The 18,774-nt window shown below is 33.2% G+C and overlaps 2 protein-coding genes across 2 annotated transcripts; one reads left to right on the forward strand and one right to left on the reverse strand.

Annotated features, from left to right (window-relative positions):
* The first annotated feature begins 3,742 nt into the window (after positions 1-3,742).
* Positions 3,743-8,503, forward strand: LOC110650763 (V-type proton ATPase subunit C). The gene is made up of 11 exons (XM_021805886.2): positions 3,743-3,949; positions 4,082-4,150; positions 4,326-4,453; positions 4,561-4,660; positions 5,248-5,315; positions 5,406-5,547; positions 5,962-6,078; positions 6,286-6,411; positions 7,134-7,217; positions 7,305-7,384; positions 8,092-8,503. Exons 1-11 carry the CDS (start codon positions 3,836-3,838, stop codon positions 8,192-8,194), a joined length of 1,131 nt encoding a protein of 376 aa, XP_021661578.2. The 5' UTR covers positions 3,743-3,835; the 3' UTR covers positions 8,195-8,503.
* Positions 8,504-13,449: 4,946 nt separating this feature from the next.
* Positions 13,450-18,461, reverse strand: LOC110650761 (mitochondrial phosphate carrier protein 3, mitochondrial-like). The gene is made up of 6 exons (XM_058141312.1): positions 18,002-18,461; positions 16,388-16,749; positions 16,261-16,304; positions 14,184-14,398; positions 13,951-14,075; positions 13,450-13,865 (listed from the first exon to the last, which is right to left on the reverse strand). The coding sequence occupies exons 1-6, from the start codon at positions 18,302-18,304 to the stop codon at positions 13,796-13,798; spliced, it is 1,119 nt and encodes a 372-aa protein (XP_057997295.1). The 5' UTR covers positions 18,305-18,461; the 3' UTR covers positions 13,450-13,795.
* Positions 18,462-18,774: the final 313 nt, after the last annotated feature.

Raw genomic sequence — 18,774 nt, forward strand, 5'->3', positions numbered from 1 at the left:
TTCTCAAGCAATCACACATGTGATACACTTAAAACTATGAAAAAAAGCATGTAAAGAGTTGACCACATGAAGAGATAATAAAGAATCCAGGCCATTCAAATAACTTCAATAATTTTAGCCCAAGTAAAACAAGCAAATTCTCATATATAAACTGAAATTAAATGAGGATAAAGGAAGAATAGCTTAAACACATCAATTTATAGTGGTTTGGTGTTCATGGCTTATGTCCACTTCCTCAAGAATCACATTTTGAGATCCTCTCCACTACTGGACTCTTTTCATAGGCAAGAACAAGTCAAATACACCCACAAGCTTTTCTTTGGAGCTTGGTAACCATCCACAAAAGAACTCCATACCTAATCTCTCAACTCCCATTCAACACCTTGAATATTCTCTCAAAGCCACAATAAATATGATTGAAGTGGTGTTTAAATCTCTCTCAATCACAATAAACATACAACAATAAATCTATGAAGAATGAAGAGAAGTTACGCCAATTTAGCTCAAGATAATTAATTGAGGGGTTGAAAGCTTTTAAAGAGAAATTTCAACTTTAATGCATTAGAGAAATGACTTTCATGCCCAACAAATAGTACAATAGTGTTTTATATAGGTAGGGTTGAAAAGCTAGCTGTTAGATACATTTTAAAAAGTCAAAGTCCATTAAAAAGTGAAAATATAGTCCTTATTTTATCTTCTAGCAAACTTAGTTAGAAAAACACTGTCAGGTTAAAAAATAACGCATTACTTTTGAAAGTAATAGATTACTGTCTCATGGAGGATTTTGCTCAAAAGAAAAATAACATGATATACTTTCGTTACTATCTCAAAAATTTACGCTTTCAAAAGATGGCTTCAAAAATTTTTTCGACATTTTAAAGCATCATATTTCATGTGTCTAAAAATGTGTAAACATTTAAAATAGGTCATCTGTCATGACCCAACATATGTGCCGGACCGGCACTAGGACCTGGGCCAGCATAAAGCCCTCGAGGCTTATAGTAAGCCTTACTATTCCCAAATCCATAACCAAGATCCAAAAACTTAGGCCCAATATGTAAATAAAATTAAATAAAATAAAATATTTTTATTTGGATCAACCCAACCAGATAACCTTCAAAAAACTGAAGTCAGGGGAGCCCCGCTCAACCCTGATACCATCACTTACAAATTGTTTATATATTATACAAATCTTCATTTATTAATTTCAAGAATTTAAATTAACACAATTTCTAATAAGGTACATACTACTACTAACACATGCGGAGTTCTAGATTTCAAATTTTGAAAAAATAATAAAATAATTAAATAATCGACGTTAAACCTGCAAGGAAGAAAGTAGGTTGCTCTGTAAAATAACTCCTCCTATAGCCTGAAAAATAGGTGAACAGGAGAGAGCGTTCGACTCAGAGAGTAAAATACCAATTTTAACTATAATTTCTATAGCTATTTAGAGCTAATGCATCCTAAGGAACGGAATGCAACACCATCAAAATTTTCATACAAACCACATCATAACAGTAAAAAGGTAATTTGGAGTACTCACACACCCAATAATATTCAAATATTATATATATGGGAGCTGATCCCCTAAACAACTCTCTTAATCCAATCTCTGCCAGTGAGTGTCTGTCAAACCGGACTTTTGCTTAATAAATCAAATGCGGGGGCCAGCTAGATCATCTTGATCTGTGCCTATCCTGACTTATTCATAAAGGACCGGTCCCAACGAGTGTCTCTCAAGCAACGTCTACCCATCCTATCCATATCTAATACCACACACCATACGCATGCCAACGCACGCACACTGTTCCAAATTACCATAAACAACTTCTATGGCACTTCATCAATTAAGAATGCAATATAAAATGTGCCTAGTATTTAACTACATAGATACATATTTATAAGTGATGCATGGACATGCCTGAATATATAATAATATTGAAATTATAATTAAAATTAATATTTTACTCACAGACTTGAACCAAGGTCATTATGGCGGCTGGGCGGAGTATGAAGGCTGTCCCGGCTCATCTAATAATTTCATTACAATTATTTAATATATTTGACTCAATATAAATTTAAAAATGATCAAAGACACTCTAAGTCGTGCTGAAAATCCGGCTGAGTCTTTCCCTATACCTAGAATCTACCTAGCCTGCAAAAATATTCAAATAATACTTCTAAATTCTCAATTTCCACGATCATATCTCATCAACATCATATGGCCCATCCTGGGCCCTCCAAATCAAATAATAGTCATAAACTTGAAAAATTATGTTTTAATCCCTATAATTGACATTTTGTAAAAATCTACTCAAATAAGTTCTAAAAATTCTAAAATTTTACCTCGCTGTCCTTAATAGAGTTATAAGACTATTTCAAAAAGAATTATGATTTTATAATCACCCACGAATATTTTTGAATTTTTATTCTAAATCGGTATTAGCCGGAAATGAGCAACTTGGAGTTCGGGTGAAGGAAAAAGAAGAAGAAAAAAAAAAGAGAGTTGTTGGCAGGGATGAACCTAGACATAGTGGTGTCTAGGTTCATTCTACACATGCATAAATCTATGTAAAATTTTATTTTAAATCCTAAACTTTTAAGGACCTTTCATGTAAACCCAAAACTTTTTCAAATTAGTCCAAATTCATTTTAACTTATTATTATTATTATTTCACCAAATCCATTAAAACAAACAATTAAATAACTTTTGATTAAATTCCCTTAAAATGCACTAATTAATAATTTAAATACTGTAACCAAATATTTATGTTATTTCATTTAACTAAGTATAAATGAAAATATAAGTATAATTAAAAAGCATGATAATATTAATACTTTAAAACAAATTTATATATATTTTATTTAAAATTGAATCCTTAAAATGATTTTGCAAAATATGTTTAAGAATAACATTAAAATTTATGCATAAATGAATATATTACAAAAATTATAATTTAGCTAGATAGCATTAAAATAATATTTGAATAATGTAGAAAATACGAAATTTATATTTTAAAAGAAATTCAGGTTATTACATCATCATTTGAAAAAATAAATTAAAATTGGCATATAATTCTCTCATTCTTTTTACAAAGAACCTAAACCTAAGGTGCTAAGGCTTTTAACCTAGCTTGGACTACCTCCGTGACTTTTGATTAATTTTCTTTGGAATCCATCATTCCTTGATGTATCCCTTTAGCTTCCTTGAGGTTTGGAGACCTTAATTAGTTAATTTTCCTTGCTTACTTTCTTGAATACCTGAAATTTGCTTAATAAAATAATTAGATGTACCCAAGAGTTTTGTATTATTAAAATTTATGCTCCTTTAAAATATGGGGCTAACAAAAAATGCATTTTTTTTTTTAAGATATGTCAAAATCCACCACCATCTAATAGAGTATTTTCTTTATTTATATATATATATATATATATATATATATATATATATATATATATATATAATTCTTTATACATAACTGAATCATTTAAAATCAATGCTGAATCAAAATTTAGGTAAAATTTACACATCTTTAATTTTAATTTAGAATAGTATTATATAGTATCCTCGTTTAATAAAAAATAAATAATAATTATATTATAATAACTAAAAATAATAAGTTAATTATAAATTGGAAAAAATAATTATATTTATTAATTTTTTTAAAAAAATATTTAATAATTATAATTTTTTAAAATTTAATAAAAACCACAGTTAGAAAAATAATATAAAAACACAGGAAGGTGAAATTTTCATTTCCTCCATAACTGCAAGTACAAGCCCCTCTGTGTAAGCTCCAAAATCAAAAAGAAGCTCAGAAGAAGAAGAAAAATGGCGACAAGATACTGGGTGGTGTCTCTGCCGGTTCAAAACTCTGCTTCCACTCTATGGAATCGTCTGCAAGACCAAATCTCCAAGCATTCCTTTGATACTCCTCTCTACAGGGTTGCTTTTACTACACTCTCATCTCTTATCTTTTCCTTCTCCACTTTACTTGATCTGATTTTTTATTTCTCAATTTCAATTATCTCTCTCTTGATTTTTTTTTTTTTGTTTTTGGTTTTTTTTCCCTTTCAGTTCAATATTCCTAATCTCCGTGTTGGAACCCTGGATTCTCTGCTCTCTCTCAGCGATGATCTTTTGAAGGTAGTCAAATGCTGATTTTATTCGATTATAATCTTTAATTCGTATGATCAAAATTTTGCAAATTTCATGCTATTTTGTTTGTTTTCCCAATGGAATTTCGGAATGTCAGATCATATTGTGCGATTTTGCAATTATTTGGTTTCATTAGTTTTGTTTGATTCAATTGAATATGCAGTCAAATAGCTTTATAGAAGGAGTGTCTCACAAGATCAGGAGACAGATCGAGGAATTGGAGAGGGTGTCTGGTGTGGAGAGCAGTGCTTTGACTGTTGATGGTGTGCCTGTGGATTCGTATCTCACCAGGTAATATACTATGATTCGATGAAGTATCGATGTGAATACGATCTTGAGTTTGTTTCCTTTTTGTAAAAAGACAAAAAAATCAATGATTTTGTCTATTGTTATGATAGGTTTGTTTGGGATGAAGCTAAGTATCCAACTATGTCGCCTCTAAGGGAGATTGTGGACAGCATTCATACCCAAGTGGCGAAGATTGAAGATGATCTCAAGGTGATGATTATTTTAGATAATATTTACTTTTAAATGCAAGTTCCAAAGTATCATGCAATGAGAAAATTCTATGTAGAAAGAGACACGGGTTTTGCTGGTTGATTTATTTTTAATGTGGCATCTAGGGAGAGAAAAATTGCTAGACTTGTTTTGTTTGGTTTCTTTTCCCTTTATTTACTGAAGCAACAGCATGGTTTCATGAACTTTTAGAAAACTTTTGACATTTATGAATTATGAGTCATTGTTAGCAACCATTATGTGATTTTTTTTTCTTCATTTTCAGCCTAATTGAAACAAATACTGAGATTGTTGAGCTCATCTGCATATGCATTTTCTGGCGTGGCAATTTCCTACTAATATGCTATGATGTTGTTAGATGTAATTATTATTTGTACATGATTGTGAGTGGCTATGAGCCTTAGTTTTGCATTCTCCTCTGCAGTCACTGGTGAAAGGCACAAGTATTTTATTGATTATTTCGCCAAGAATAATCTGGTGACAGCTGTACAAGGTGTAAATGTGGTCTATGTTATGACTCATGTATGGGATTGGAAGTTTGGGCCTTTAAGCTTTGTGTTTTCTGTTAGGTTCGTGTTGCTGAGTATAACAATGTGCGCAGTCAACTCAATGCCATTAATCGAAAGCAAAGTGGAAGGTATGAGTATCCATTTGATAATCATGGATTCATGTAACATATGAGTACTTTATTCTTATTCTTTGTATGACTGGTGTTGGTGTATTTCAGCTTAGCTGTTCGTGATCTTTCCAATTTGGTGAAACCAGAGGATATTATTACCTCTGAACATCTTGTGACACTGCTTGCAATTGTCCCCAAGTATTCACAGAAGGACTGGTTGGCAAGCTATGAAACATTGACTAGCTATGTGGTAAGATTTGTTTCCTTTGGCTTGTAAATTTGTAGTCCATTAATTGCTGCAATGAGGGTTGTTATCCATAGTATTATAGTTACTTCAATTCTTCATTTTACGCTAATGTACCACTATTGTATGAAGATACTTGGACATGGGTATGAAACTTTTATTGTTTGACTTCAAATTAGTAGGAAGTCTGGTGAAATTTAGAAAATAGAAAAACCCAACACCTGGGAACATACCTTTACCTGAGGCCATGTATCACAATTCACAACTTATAACGGTAATGTCAGTATGTTGGAGATCAATACAATTAGGTTTACTTAAATGTATAACTTTTAGCTTAACTGTTTCTTCAAATTTCTTCATTTTATTTTACTATTAAAGCTTCTCTACTTCAGCTTGACTTGTCTGGCTTGGCTCTTACAGGTTCCCAGGTCCTCCAAGAAGTTACATGAGGATAATGAATATACTCTTTACACGGTGACTCTATTTCGCCGTGTTGCAGACAACTTTAGAACAAGTGCACGTGAAAAAGGGTTCCAAGTGAGTATATTTAGCTTTGCTCTTTTCCTTTAGCTGTTACTTAAATGCTTAAAAGAATAGTGCCATCTCATGTTTGATACCATATGCACTATGCTACTATCTGGCATCTTCATTTGAAAAGTCAGCATGAGTAAATGCTTTATGCTAAATAATTGGGTTGCTGGGAAACGTCTAATTTATGATTGTGTCTGTTTGTACATGATTCAGATTCGTGATTTTGAATATAGTCCAGAAGCACAAGAGAGTAGGAAGCAAGAGTTGGAAAGATTAATGCAAGACCAAGAAAGCTTTAGAAGTTCGCTTTTGCAATGGAGCTATACTAGTTATGGAGAGGTAATTTCCTTTGCTTTCCTTTTTCATTTTCTTTTTCTTTTAATAGAGTAAGATTAAGGCTTTATGAATCTAAGGATTTTAAGATTTATACTTATGGGGAAACATGTTGAGGAATTGTAAATTGAATTGGGGTTGATTACGTTGATGTTTGAAGGAAATAAAATGGCAATACATGGTATTAACCAAGGTACCAGAGTTTAGAGTTTACTGAGTATCATAGATGATCCATTGGAACTATGGGTCATATCCATTCTACACCCTCAGCCTAGCAGAAAAAGTACCATAGTATCATGTTTGATCAGTCTCCTGATCTTTTAATTGTTTTTTGTATTGTCAGTAGATGTTCACCTCCCCAACCTGCTTGTACTCAGTACCCACAGATCTTCAAGAATGAGATTATTCTGTTTATGTGCTGGTAACATCAAGTCTTGGCTGCCTCTTTGGACTTCAGAATTTGACATTTTCCTCTGCTGGCACTTTTGTGTATTTTCATGTGACTGGGACCAATGGCTTTAAAGAGCCAGATCAATTTATCCAACTAAAAAGGAAAATAAGCCATGAGACCTATATGGTGGTATCTAGAGTTACTCATATCTTCGTCGCTGCTTTTATGACTCATCTTAGCATTCTTGTTATTTCTGTTAATTTTCCGTATCTACAATTGTTAATTTATTGCTGTCATTGCATTTCTCATTTAAACAGATCAAGTTTATCTCATGCAGGTTTTCAGCTCCTGGATGCACTTTTGTGCAGTACGTGTTTTTTCGGAGAGCATTCTAAGATATGGATTGCCACCCTCTTTCTTGGTAAATGCTCTCTATATTATAATTTTCCATGATTTTCCTATTCAGCATTTGTTCTTTACCAAGCATTGGTTACTGGCATAATTTCAGGCTTGTGTTTTAGCTCCTTCTGTGAAAGGTGAGAAGAAAGTGCGTTCTATCCTTGAAGGATTGTGTGACGGTGCAAACAGGCAAGTTTTTATATACTCTTAAAATGTTTTATATCACATGTATCGGAAGAACTTTCAAATAATTGCAAAAAACCACTGCTTGAGGTTTGACTGATTGTTCCTGGTACTCAATGCACTTATTTTATGGACAAAGGAGTTTCAGAATATTTGCCCGGCTTTTCAAAATCTTATTCGAGGCAAACATTTGTGATCTTGTTTGGAATCAAATTATACTATTCCACGTGGTGAATAAAGGTTTGGAGGACTTCACTGTGAGCACTCTTCATCGTATATTGAGGGAGGTGTTCAAAAGTCTGATTTATATCTTTTCTGAAATTCTACTTGCTCTTTCTTACAAGAGATTCCCATATTAAGATTCTGCATCTCTGAGGAGATTAAGTAAACAAAATCTTCAAATTCAAGAACAATCTGGTTTTCAAAATTGATAAGGTGACGCTAAATCCACAGCTCAAAATGGCCAGGAATATGTCCTGAGATAGAAAAAAAAAAATTGTTATTCTCTGGCTGTATTAACTGTGGAAATAGCAATCTTCAAATGTTTGTCTTTCTCCTTGTTTCCTAATATTTGTCATTTGATAGAGCTTGCATTTTTCCTTGATGTGGTTTTTCTGGTTCCATAAGTCCATATGTCTTTTCTTTTGTGTTAATGATGAATTTGATTTTTTGCATCTGACATATTTCCTCATCTTTCTTCTATGCTAATGCAGCGCATACTGGAAATCTGAAGATGAAGTTGGGGGAGGGATGGCAGCTTTGGGAGGCGATGCCGATGGTCATCCTTATGTGTCGTTCACAATTAACCTTGCTTGAACAATCAACAGTCCTACTCCCATATATGTGCCAAATTCTAAGTCCAAGGAGTCCTTTAGAGATCAATAAATGGACAGGAATGATGATACTGTATATTAGCATTTGATAGATTAATTCTTTGGTTTATTTACAATTGGAGCATGTGAATTTAAGTGCTTGGTTTATGAGCAATGGAAATATTTTGCGGGGAAGATCTAGTTATTATCAATATGTATTATGTATTCTAACACTTAATTTTGAGGTTCCATCTCTGGCAAAACAAGTTTGTGGTACTTTGATTGATGTACTTAATTTATTGTATTTTGATGATTTGCAGGATTTGTTGCATTCTCTTTGCCATTTCCCCTTCGTTTATGAAATATTTAATGTGGATTGCCACGAATCCAAGGCTTGGTTGTTGGCTCACACTAATTTTACTTTGTGAATCTTTTGAATCATTAATCATTCACCATGGACAGCAATTATCATACAATCAATCTACCTAGTCTCAGTTGATTACTACTATTTTTTTTAATGATTTTATTCTTTTAGGGAAAAATACATTTTAATATCCTCTGATTTGCACATTTTATTAATAAGAATATGAGATTTATTTTTTGGCACTTTTAAGTACTTGTGTTATTACACTGATAGCACTTAAGGATAAAATTGCTAAATGTGTCAACATATGTTGAAATGACAAGTCTTTTTGTGCTTTTAAGCTAGTATGACAAGTAGGTCTTACATATTTAGCTATATATACCAGCCTGTCTGTTTCCACAATAAGGGATTAATGTTAGCCTATTTTGTTTTCTCTCATTCTTCCTGTCTATTGATTTTTACAATAAGAGGTAAATGTCAGCTTATTTTGATATATGTGAGACATACTTGCTATACTAGTTTAAAAGTACAAGGAGAATGTCAATATATATTGATATCGTTTAGCAATTTTATCCGTAAATACTAATAATATAATAATACAGACATTTAAAGTGCGTCAAAAAAAATCTCAAATTCCTATTAATAAAGCGCATAAAACCCATGATACTAAAATATACTTTTCCTTTTTATTAAAGTAAATTTCTAATGGATTTCTTCTGCTTGACGGGCCCCTAGGTTTTGTCATAGGTTCGATCTGGTCCGACCCAATTAACTGTTGAGAAGGTGTTAGGACCATTTATTAATAAACAACTTTTGCCGTTGCCAAGATCGCCACCGGATGGACTTTCAGATGGACTTTCAGAGGCAGGGGAGGCCGACTCATGAAGGATGGCCAAGGGGAAGCATGGGCCTTGGAAGTCTCTTCCACTAGCTTGGGTTGGGAGATACATTTTAACATAAGTAGGATTCCAATTTCAAGTCTACTTTAAAACTAAAATCAAACTAAATTTATAATTTTGATTTGATTTGATTCCTTGATATTTTAATTTTGATTCAATTTAATTTTTTAATAATTTAATTTTATTTTTTAAAACAATTTTATATACAAGTTATCATGGAGAGTCGTACTTAGATTACCATTAGAACTTTAAAATTAATTAATAATATATAATATATTATATAATATACATTTTAGTTATATTTTAATATTATATAATATACATTTTAGTTGTATTTTAATTATATGATTTTTAACTAATACATAAATAATTAATTGTTAGAAAGTACATTATATAATATAGGGTCTGTTTAGCATTGCTGTTGAAACTGTTGCTGAGAAAATCACTTTTTTAAATATACTAGTTAGATAGTGTTAAAAAATAATTAAAAATTAAATTTGATCCGTTTTAGTCATAAGAACACTAAAATAACAAAATAGATTTTTTCAAACTGTTTTTCTCAATAGCATCTAAAATGATACTTTTATTCAGAAAAGCAGTTTTAAGCTCTGAAACTCAATGCCAAATAAAGCTATAGTAAATACACTTATAATTAAAGACTATAAGGTGATTTAATGCATTTATAATTAAAATTGTTAACAAAATATAGTGGAATAAGAGATATTATTTGAAATGTATAAGTATATATAATACAAACTTTCCCTGTACCTATCCCACCCACTCTCATCCCTACTACTTGTCAAGGGCTGCTGTTGGCCTTTCTGCAGTGGCCCTTTGTCCTTCTTTCTCTCAGTTTTTCAGTTATTTTCTTAGTTAATAAAGATGATTCTTTCATATCAATAGATTTTTCATGAATTAGATTATTTCTCTCCTCCTTTGGTTAAGATTAAGGCTTTATGCGGCTTTTGTTTCTGTCTCTTGGTGGAATTTCTCACTTGAAAGAAGATTTATCTCTACAATTTCTTAAAGATCATTGTCTTAGCTTACCAGATGAATAATAAGATTTTCAAGTAATTGCATCAATTAAGGTTCTTGAAGATCTTTGCCTCTACCTAGCTAATGGACGAGCTGATTTTCAAACAATCATGAATTATCAAGATTAGCTTGCATGATGCCACAGTTTACAGATGGCAGAAAACCTTTGGTCTGATCTATTTGGAAATCAATGCAATTTCACTTGTCTATAACATCATCTCTCTATGGAAAAGATAGATGAAAAAAAATTGTATTTCTACTCCTCAAATCTTTGTAAGGGGACGTGCCAAAAGGAACATAAAAGATGAAAGACCATTATGGTAGCAAAAATACAATGAAAAAATGGGTCAAGACAAAAAGAAAACTAAACGAGCCATTCTTTTTAGATTTTAATGATAATGAAATAAAAAGGAAAACAAAGAACAATGAAATAAACACGAACAGAGCTAGAACACAACTTGGCTAAGCGAGAACAAACTAAACTAGAATGAAACAATTGAACATAAAAAAGAAACGAACTAGTACACGCAAAAAAAGATGAAATAGTGTGACCTTTTTATGGTTTTTATGTGTTAAATAATGCAATCAAGACAATAGAGAAAGGTAGAAACAAGAATGATAAACTTGCAAATCCCTTTGATGAGTGTTGCCATGCAACAAAAAAAACCAAAAAATTGGTTTATCTTGATAAGTCCTAGACTTCACAAGAATGCTCCAAAGTCCAAGATAGACACTACACCCAAAGAAGATAAGTTAAGATATTTCGCTACAGAATGATAATCAATAATTTTGATAATAATTCTAAAACTCTCAATAAGTTGTTAAGAAACAAATTACATGTAGTGGTGGCCTATTTATAGGCCTAAAGTCTTACAAAATAGGAAGAAATAAACCTTAACCAAGTAGGAAAACAGCTAAAATTAAATAAGAAATTAAGCTATTACAAATCTAGAATTTAATTAATCAAAATATAAGGAAAAATCTTTGGAAAGTTAAGCTTCTTAATTACAATAGCCTTCCAAATTCTTTCCACTTTAGGATTACTTTTAAGATATTCTCCTTGACTTTTCAAACTCCATGCAACTTAAGGATCCTCTTTTGTATGTCACTTTTGTTCCTTATCTAATTGGAGTTGACTTTTCAACTCCTTGCGAGTTTTAACAACTTTAAACACTTTAGTTAAACACTCATTTCTCACTTGAGTTTGACCTTCTTCACTCTAATTAGGCCCAATTTTGCTACTTTAATCAGCTCATACATTTTTACCTGATATGTTGACCCATTTAAGCTAGTCTTCTTAGCTCCAAAACTTAATTATTTTGCTCTAATTAAACTCATACAATCATAATTCAGGAGTTTCTTATGTTTCTTCTACTTCCTAAACTTGATGAAAATTTTTGCCCTCCTCCAGGACTGAACAGAGAATGGTTGTCTCCGTCCATAAGGAAATGTTTGGATTTCTAAAGTTTGGTTAATTTTAGGGTTGAGGTTTTTGTTTGGATATGACGGACTGACCCTTCGGCGGAGTTGAGCAGAAGGCAACACCTTAAGGCATGGTGTATAACTGCACATGTGTTTGGTCTTTCTTTTTTTTTTTTTTTTTTAATTCAAGTGAACTAAAAACTTATTTTCTTTAATATTAATAACAGAACCGATAGAATCAAAAAAACAAATTGAAAAATTGAATTGACTCAGTTGGATTTGAGTTTTCAGTTGTAACTAAAACTACACAGCCTTAGATGTCAATGCCAGAGCTGATTTTCAAGACATGGTTGCGAACAGAATTTAGGCTTTCTTGGTGATCACTATGGTAAGTTTTGGTTTGTTTTTGAACTCGGAGGGTAGCCTTTAGGACGAGCTTTCGCCATTTGGTTTGATTGTTTCAAGAGTTGTATTTGGAGTTTGTAGAGATCCAATTTAATTTTAGGTGATGAATGATGCAGAAATTGTCGGGCTGTGTTTTGAGTTGGTGTGTTTTGAATTTGAATGGTTGCGTCGTTTCTTGGTTGATATACTTGATCTTTTGATTTTTTTTTTTCAATTTTTAATAATTAATACGTATAAAAAATAATATTTTATTTGGCCATAAATGAAAGGATTACTATTAGTTTGGGCCAAAAAATTTAAAATAAACTTATTTGGACATCATGAAAAAATTCAAGTATACTCATCCATAACTAGAAAGTTTCTTCAACATTATGCTCATGGGAGATAAAAATTTTAAAAATTAAAAATGTTAAAATAAAAATAATACTTAATATTATTAGAAATACTCAGAATATATTATATTCATAAATTAGGAACTAGAAACGTACTCATGTAAATGTAAAAACTACACTGATTATTAACCAAGTCGAATTGAAATTAATTCTTGAACTCATCTACGACCGACGAGTATGAAGTTATAAGCCTAATCCCCACACACTTGTACCCACAATCCCTGCTTGAACAAATTGGCAAGCGTTGGAAGAGCTTGCAGAAGCAAAACTTGGATCTCGACCATATGGCATCCAAAAGCTTGGACATGAGAAAGAGATGATGAAGCCTGCATCTCCAACCTAACTAGTAGACATTTAGCGTCACTGGAATGGAGGATGCATTCCTTACTTATTGAGGAGAACAGATTCTGATGCTATGAAAGAAATCACATTAACGAGCTTTACCATTCTTAGTCAATAGAATACCAATGGTTAAAATGACCAGTATTTTGTTTCAGACCGAATGAAGGCAATGATTCAATCAAAAGAACTATTGCACTTGAAATAATCAAAACACCATTCCTGATTCCTCCATGCTGACACAGCTGGAATCGCGATTGTTGTTACCATAAGAGCTACCAATGGGACTCCATAAATATTTCAAACTTTCCATTTCCATAGGGCAGTAAAAACGAAGTTCAGTATATAATATGTGCTAAAAATGAAGAAATAAAACCCTCTACAAAGGCTGAAGATTAATGAATTCACATAGAAAACAAATATATTCTCATATACCAAAATCATCCCAAGGGAAATGGACAGGATAAATTAAATCCCCCCATCTGCCCATTATTTTTGGTTGTCTTGACAGGGGATATTGTGATCCTAACATCAAAAAGAAATTTCATATATGATCTAATTAGTGAACGTATTCATTATAGAAGGATGAAGCCAAAACCATCCCTCCAGAGAGAAAAATTAGTGAAAATAACTTCTGAATGTAAAAGAATAATCTCCACTGGCTTAAGAGTCATCAATCCTGCGTTTATTATCCCTATTGTTTTCTCAGCTTCCACAACACAACACGATAAATCTGCTGATTTCCAAAATTACACCTTTGCAAGCTCAGTTGCAGCAGCAGCGGGGACAGCAGCAGGAGCAGCACCACCAGTGGTTGGCCTGCAAATAACATCAAAGCCCCATAAACATGAAATACAAAATCAAGTATTTGAAAAAGGGCACAACAATCATCAATAGTACTTACAGTCCCACAAAAACTTTGAATGCATCATAGATGCCCCACTGGGCTCCAGTAAGAGTCCCAATCATGACAATACGGAGAGGCAGCCCTCGGGTAAACAGACCCCATAAACCTAGCTTCTTTACAGCCTGTAAAAGAACAAAGAAAGAAAAACACAATAGTAAAGTAAGCAAGGGGACAAACTAGTAAGTTTCCACAGAATCACAATTGAAGAAATGAAAAAAAAGGATACTCACATCACCAACAGTTGCACCTTTGGCGTTGTTAAGGAAAGAGACAAGATTATCAGCAGGATGAGATACAATGGCACAGAAAACACCAGCGATATATCCACCAGCAAAACTAATGCCAAGCTGTAGGGATTTGCTACACTGGTCCTTCGGTGTGGGGATGGCATGCTTGTAGATCAGCTCAACAATGGTCTCAAAAGATGCAAACTTCATCATTGTATCTGCAACAAAGTGTTTGACCTCATAATTACCAGCAACCACTAGTGGTACCGCTGACTTGCAAAGAAAAACAAAACACAGTACAAACAGCAACTTGTAGTTGCAGGCTCACACAGGGGGAGAGAGAGAGAGAGAGAGAGAGAGAGAGAAGAAAAAAAACTCATCTTATTCCAGCACATCAACACCATACCCAACCATCACTTGCACCAAAGTGAGAGTTGAGGCAGCACAAACTGCCACTGGTGTTGAATTGTTCAACATGACTCTTTCCAAACAACCCAACCCACCCACCCCCTCCCCCAAAACCGAAAAAAGAAAAAGAAAAAGAAAACACACACACACAGGGTTCAAAAAGATGAATATCAAACTAGCATATATTTTCCCAGCATAGTTAGCCAGAAAGTGATTCCTGAAGCATGCAACAAAAAAATGACTTGAGTGGATATTTAAGGGAACCAGAAACAGGAAGAAATGGTAAGATCTTTTGAGAATGAAATGGTAATCATTAAACACAAATCTTATCTGTAAAAACCAACATTTCTGTAAGCTAACCTAAGGGTGTAAATGAGCTGAGCTTTGAAGAGCTCAAACTCGGCTCATTAAACTTTTACTGGGCTTGAGCTTGGTTAGAGTTCAGATTTGAGCCTTCAGCTTGGCACGTTCATACTTTCCTCAAGCTTGTGCTTGGCTCGCATTTAACCGGTTTATCGAGCTTATGAACTCAGCTTACATTTAGCTCATTTCTCAAGCTTGCGAGCTCAGCTTATATTTAGCTTGTAAGCTCAAGTTCCACTCATTAAGCTTAATTAGTCAAATTACTAAAAAAATTATAATTTTATTAATTATTATCTAAACATTGTTTAACGATGGATTCAATAAATCATAATAATGCCATAAAGAAAATTAGCTCTATTTAATTATATTTTCAATTTTATAACTATATTTCAAATAATTTAAGTATATTATAATTTTAAATAATAATCAATAATATATTATTTCATAGAATAGTCATAAACAAAAATAATTTATTAACATTATGAAATACAATAATTAACATAAATGATCCATATTTCAATATAACGTGCTAAGCTATAGAACTTGCAAACAGGCTAATAAACAAGTCAATTTAATGAACTAATTCATGAGCTTATTCAATAAGCCGACTCAAGACCCATTCAACAAGCCTACAAGTTAGCCGGCATGCAAGCCTTAACAAGCCAAGTAGTAACGAGATCGAACTTGGCTTGTTTATTAAACAAGTCTAAAAATTAGGCTTAAGCTTGACTCATTAAGAAAATGAATTAGATCGAACTTTTATCAACTGAAACTCGAGCATCATGCAAGCGTGTTCGGCTCATTTACACCCCTAGCCTAAGCTTATACATAAGATATTAATTAAATGCAGTCACACTGTAACACAATCAAATTATTAAAAATTCCTTGTTTCAAAAATAATAATAATTCCTCTTGATCAATACATGAGATCACACCATAATTATTGCAAAGTTTACTAAAAACCAAGTTCACATTGATAGGAAGCTCAAGTTTGGCTGCTCCAGTGTGAAAAGAACAGGACAATGACCTTGAGTACTTTTGCACAGGAGAAAAGCATTAACTTTATTTTTTATTTTTGAAAAAACTGACAAGTTCCAAACTAATCACTGCCTACACATTGCCATCAAATCCAGTAAAGCTATCAATAATTATTAAAAATGAAATGCTAAATAATAATTAATACATCAACCACAGAACAGAAAAAAAAATCAAATATACTGAGGAGGAGAAATAGCAAGATGATGATCCTCAACTTCTTTGAAATAATTATGCAGAAAGAAAAGAAAAAGTGGCATAGATGATGACTTACATGGAATCTGACGACCCCAGAGAGGAACAAGACCTTTGTACAACCTGAAAAAATATGACAAGTTATTTACAGATACAAGTTTACAGACTAAATGAAATAAAATCAATGATGAATTTCATAATCATACCCAAGCGCGCCTTCAGATTTTACAAATTTGGGAAGTCCATCAGCCAGGCCTCTGGCAAAACCAGGCTGAGTTTGAACTCGTACCTTTACTGCCTCAAACGGGCAAAGAGCAACATCTGCAATCACCTCAGCAGATGCAGAACCAGCAAGGTAAATCAAGGTCTTGTACTTGGCTGCATACTCTGGCCCAGCAATGTCAGAGTAGTATTTCTTGAAAAACTCATAGAATCCAAATTTGCAGGCACCCTGAGCACTATAACCAAGGAGGGTTGGCACCCAACCCCTGAAGAACCCTCTCACTCCCTGCTCCTTGAGCAGAACTCCAAAACCAGATGAGATGCTTTTGTACTTTGCAGGATCAATCTGACAAGCCATACCATCTTTAATTTAGTTTATGGCCTTCATTATATAATTTTATATCAAAATTCAAGTTTGATTGACTGCTAAAAAGAAAATGAGATTAAAATAACATTTCAAGAAGCAAACATTCACTTTAATTGCAGCATATCCTGGCAGTTCTACCAAATATTTCTCAGAGTTACATAAGAAACCTGATCCAAAAGTCCAAATATTGAATATTCTAATATTCAAATTCTAAATGCATAAGATAATGAACCATAGATGACACAAAAAAGTACTATTGCCATCGATTCACTAACAACCAGTGCATGGATATAGAACATATTGGCCAGCCTGTAAGATAATTAATATTTTTGAGTTCTCACCCAGGTAATGTATGAGCAAATCAAGGTTAAACAATCCAGAATAAAGTAATTGCAACAAGTCATATTAACAAGGAATCTTGAACATAATTCATTCCTGCTACTGTACTATAAAATGGCAACATGCCTCCTATACAGTAACCGGTTTTGCCTCGTATAAAGTAAACGGTTTTTGCAACAAAGTATGATCCAAAGCAGAAAGTAAAACGTTCAACGACACCCAAATGAATAAAAATTCAGACCTCCTCATGTGCAATGATCAAAACAAATAAATAACTAAAGAAAAAAATGGTACAGAAGAATCTAAAAGTCCTCCTAAGATAATCCGAGTGATATAGTAGCCCACATAAGATTATGGATGTAATTTGGTGAGAGATTGAAAATTACACGGTAGAACCTAAAGGAACAATCTGCACAGACAAACTACTAGAGGAAAACAACTCCATAAAAAACTGTCAATAGCACAAGATAAGTAGAACACTGAAAGAAATAAAAATCATTTCCAAAGCTTTAAAAAAAAAAAAACTACTGACAGATCTCTTGACAAATCTATAATATATATTAAGAAAATAGAAGAGAGATCTAGTAATTCTCCGATTTCTAAACGTACAAAACCACAACAATGAAAATAAAAGGAAAACTACACCATGCAATTCAGGCACAGAAAGAAAGCAATAAAATACCGATCCAACAATAACGCGATCGAATCAAGCAAAAACGATATCTAAATCTCAACAAGGTTCACCAAACACTAAAAATAAACCAACATAGATCAAATGCTAAAACGATCAAAATCAAGCTGCATAGAGCATCAAACCCAAATATAGATCTAATCGACCATAAAAAAACACCAAAACAAAGCAAAAACGAGCACAGATCTAAGGAAATGATACCTGCATATTACATTTGACAAGGTCAAGGGGAGTGACGGCCGTGTGAGTAAGTCCACAGCTGAGAATACCTCCGGCAGTGCAAGCAGCGTAGAAAGCTGGAGAGTACATCGCGATCTTCCCAGGTTCGCTTGGAGCGGGGATCACGAAGCTGCCGGTCTTCCTCATGAGTGATGGCGACGGCGAAGGGGAAGGTTGGGTGGGATTAGAGTGGAGGAGTTTGGAAAGAGAAAGGGTTTTGGGAGAGGCAGAGGAGTAGATGAAGCTAGGGATAAGGGATTGGCGAGAAGAATCGGAGAGAGCCATTGAGGGAATTTGCAAGGGAGCGAGAGAAATGAAGGAAAAGAAATTGGCGTTCTCTGCCAAGTCCCTCGCTGGCAATTGCTGTGGTAGAACTGGAGCTGGCCTTTTCCTATTTTATTGGCGAACCGGCCCTACCCTCGCGTGCTTTATACGAGATGTTCAGCCTCAGCTTATGGCGCTATTGCGTTGAGCTTATTTACAACCGTAACACTCTGAATCTGAATGAGTTTTTTAATTTTTTTCCTACCGGTTGGAGGAGACCATCGTTATTACCATTTGATCCTTAAAATTAATTTAATTTTGTAATTAAAAAATTTTTAAATTTTTGTAATAATATCTAAAATAAATAAATAAATAAATATATATATATATATACGCACTACTATTTAATCAAGTCATTTATATGATTTCCCCTACTTAAACACGTATTAGCTTTTCATTCTCACAAGATAAAATTCCAAAAAGGATACATT

This window comes from Hevea brasiliensis, unplaced genomic scaffold (assembly GCF_030052815.1).
Source record: "Hevea brasiliensis isolate MT/VB/25A 57/8 unplaced genomic scaffold, ASM3005281v1 Scaf1, whole genome shotgun sequence".
NCBI classification, from domain to species: domain Eukaryota; kingdom Viridiplantae; phylum Streptophyta; class Magnoliopsida; order Malpighiales; family Euphorbiaceae; genus Hevea; species Hevea brasiliensis.

Bases quoted from the DNA above. Each gene is read 5' to 3' on its own strand.
- LOC110650763 (XM_021805886.2), top strand. From the start codon at position 3,836: ATGGCGACAAGATACTGGGTGGTGTCTCTGCCGGTTCAAAACTCTGCT. The intron at 3,950-4,081 runs GTTGCTTTTACT...TTTCCCTTTCAG, and splicing joins TTGATACTCCTCTCTACAGG to TTCAATATTCCTAATCTCCG. The intron at 5,548-5,961 runs GTAAGATTTGTT...TGGCTCTTACAG, and splicing joins AAACATTGACTAGCTATGTG to GTTCCCAGGTCCTCCAAGAA.
- LOC110650761 (XM_058141312.1), bottom strand. From the start codon at position 18,304: ATGGCTCTCTCCGATTCTTCTCGCCAATCCCTTATCCCTAGCTTCATC. The intron at 14,076-14,183 runs GTGAGTATCCTT...GTTCTTTTACAG, and splicing joins AAGGTGCAACTGTTGGTGAT to GCTGTAAAGAAGCTAGGTTT. The intron at 13,866-13,950 runs GTAAGTACTATT...TGTTATTTGCAG, and splicing joins TTCAAAGTTTTTGTGGGACT to GCCAACCACTGGTGGTGCTG.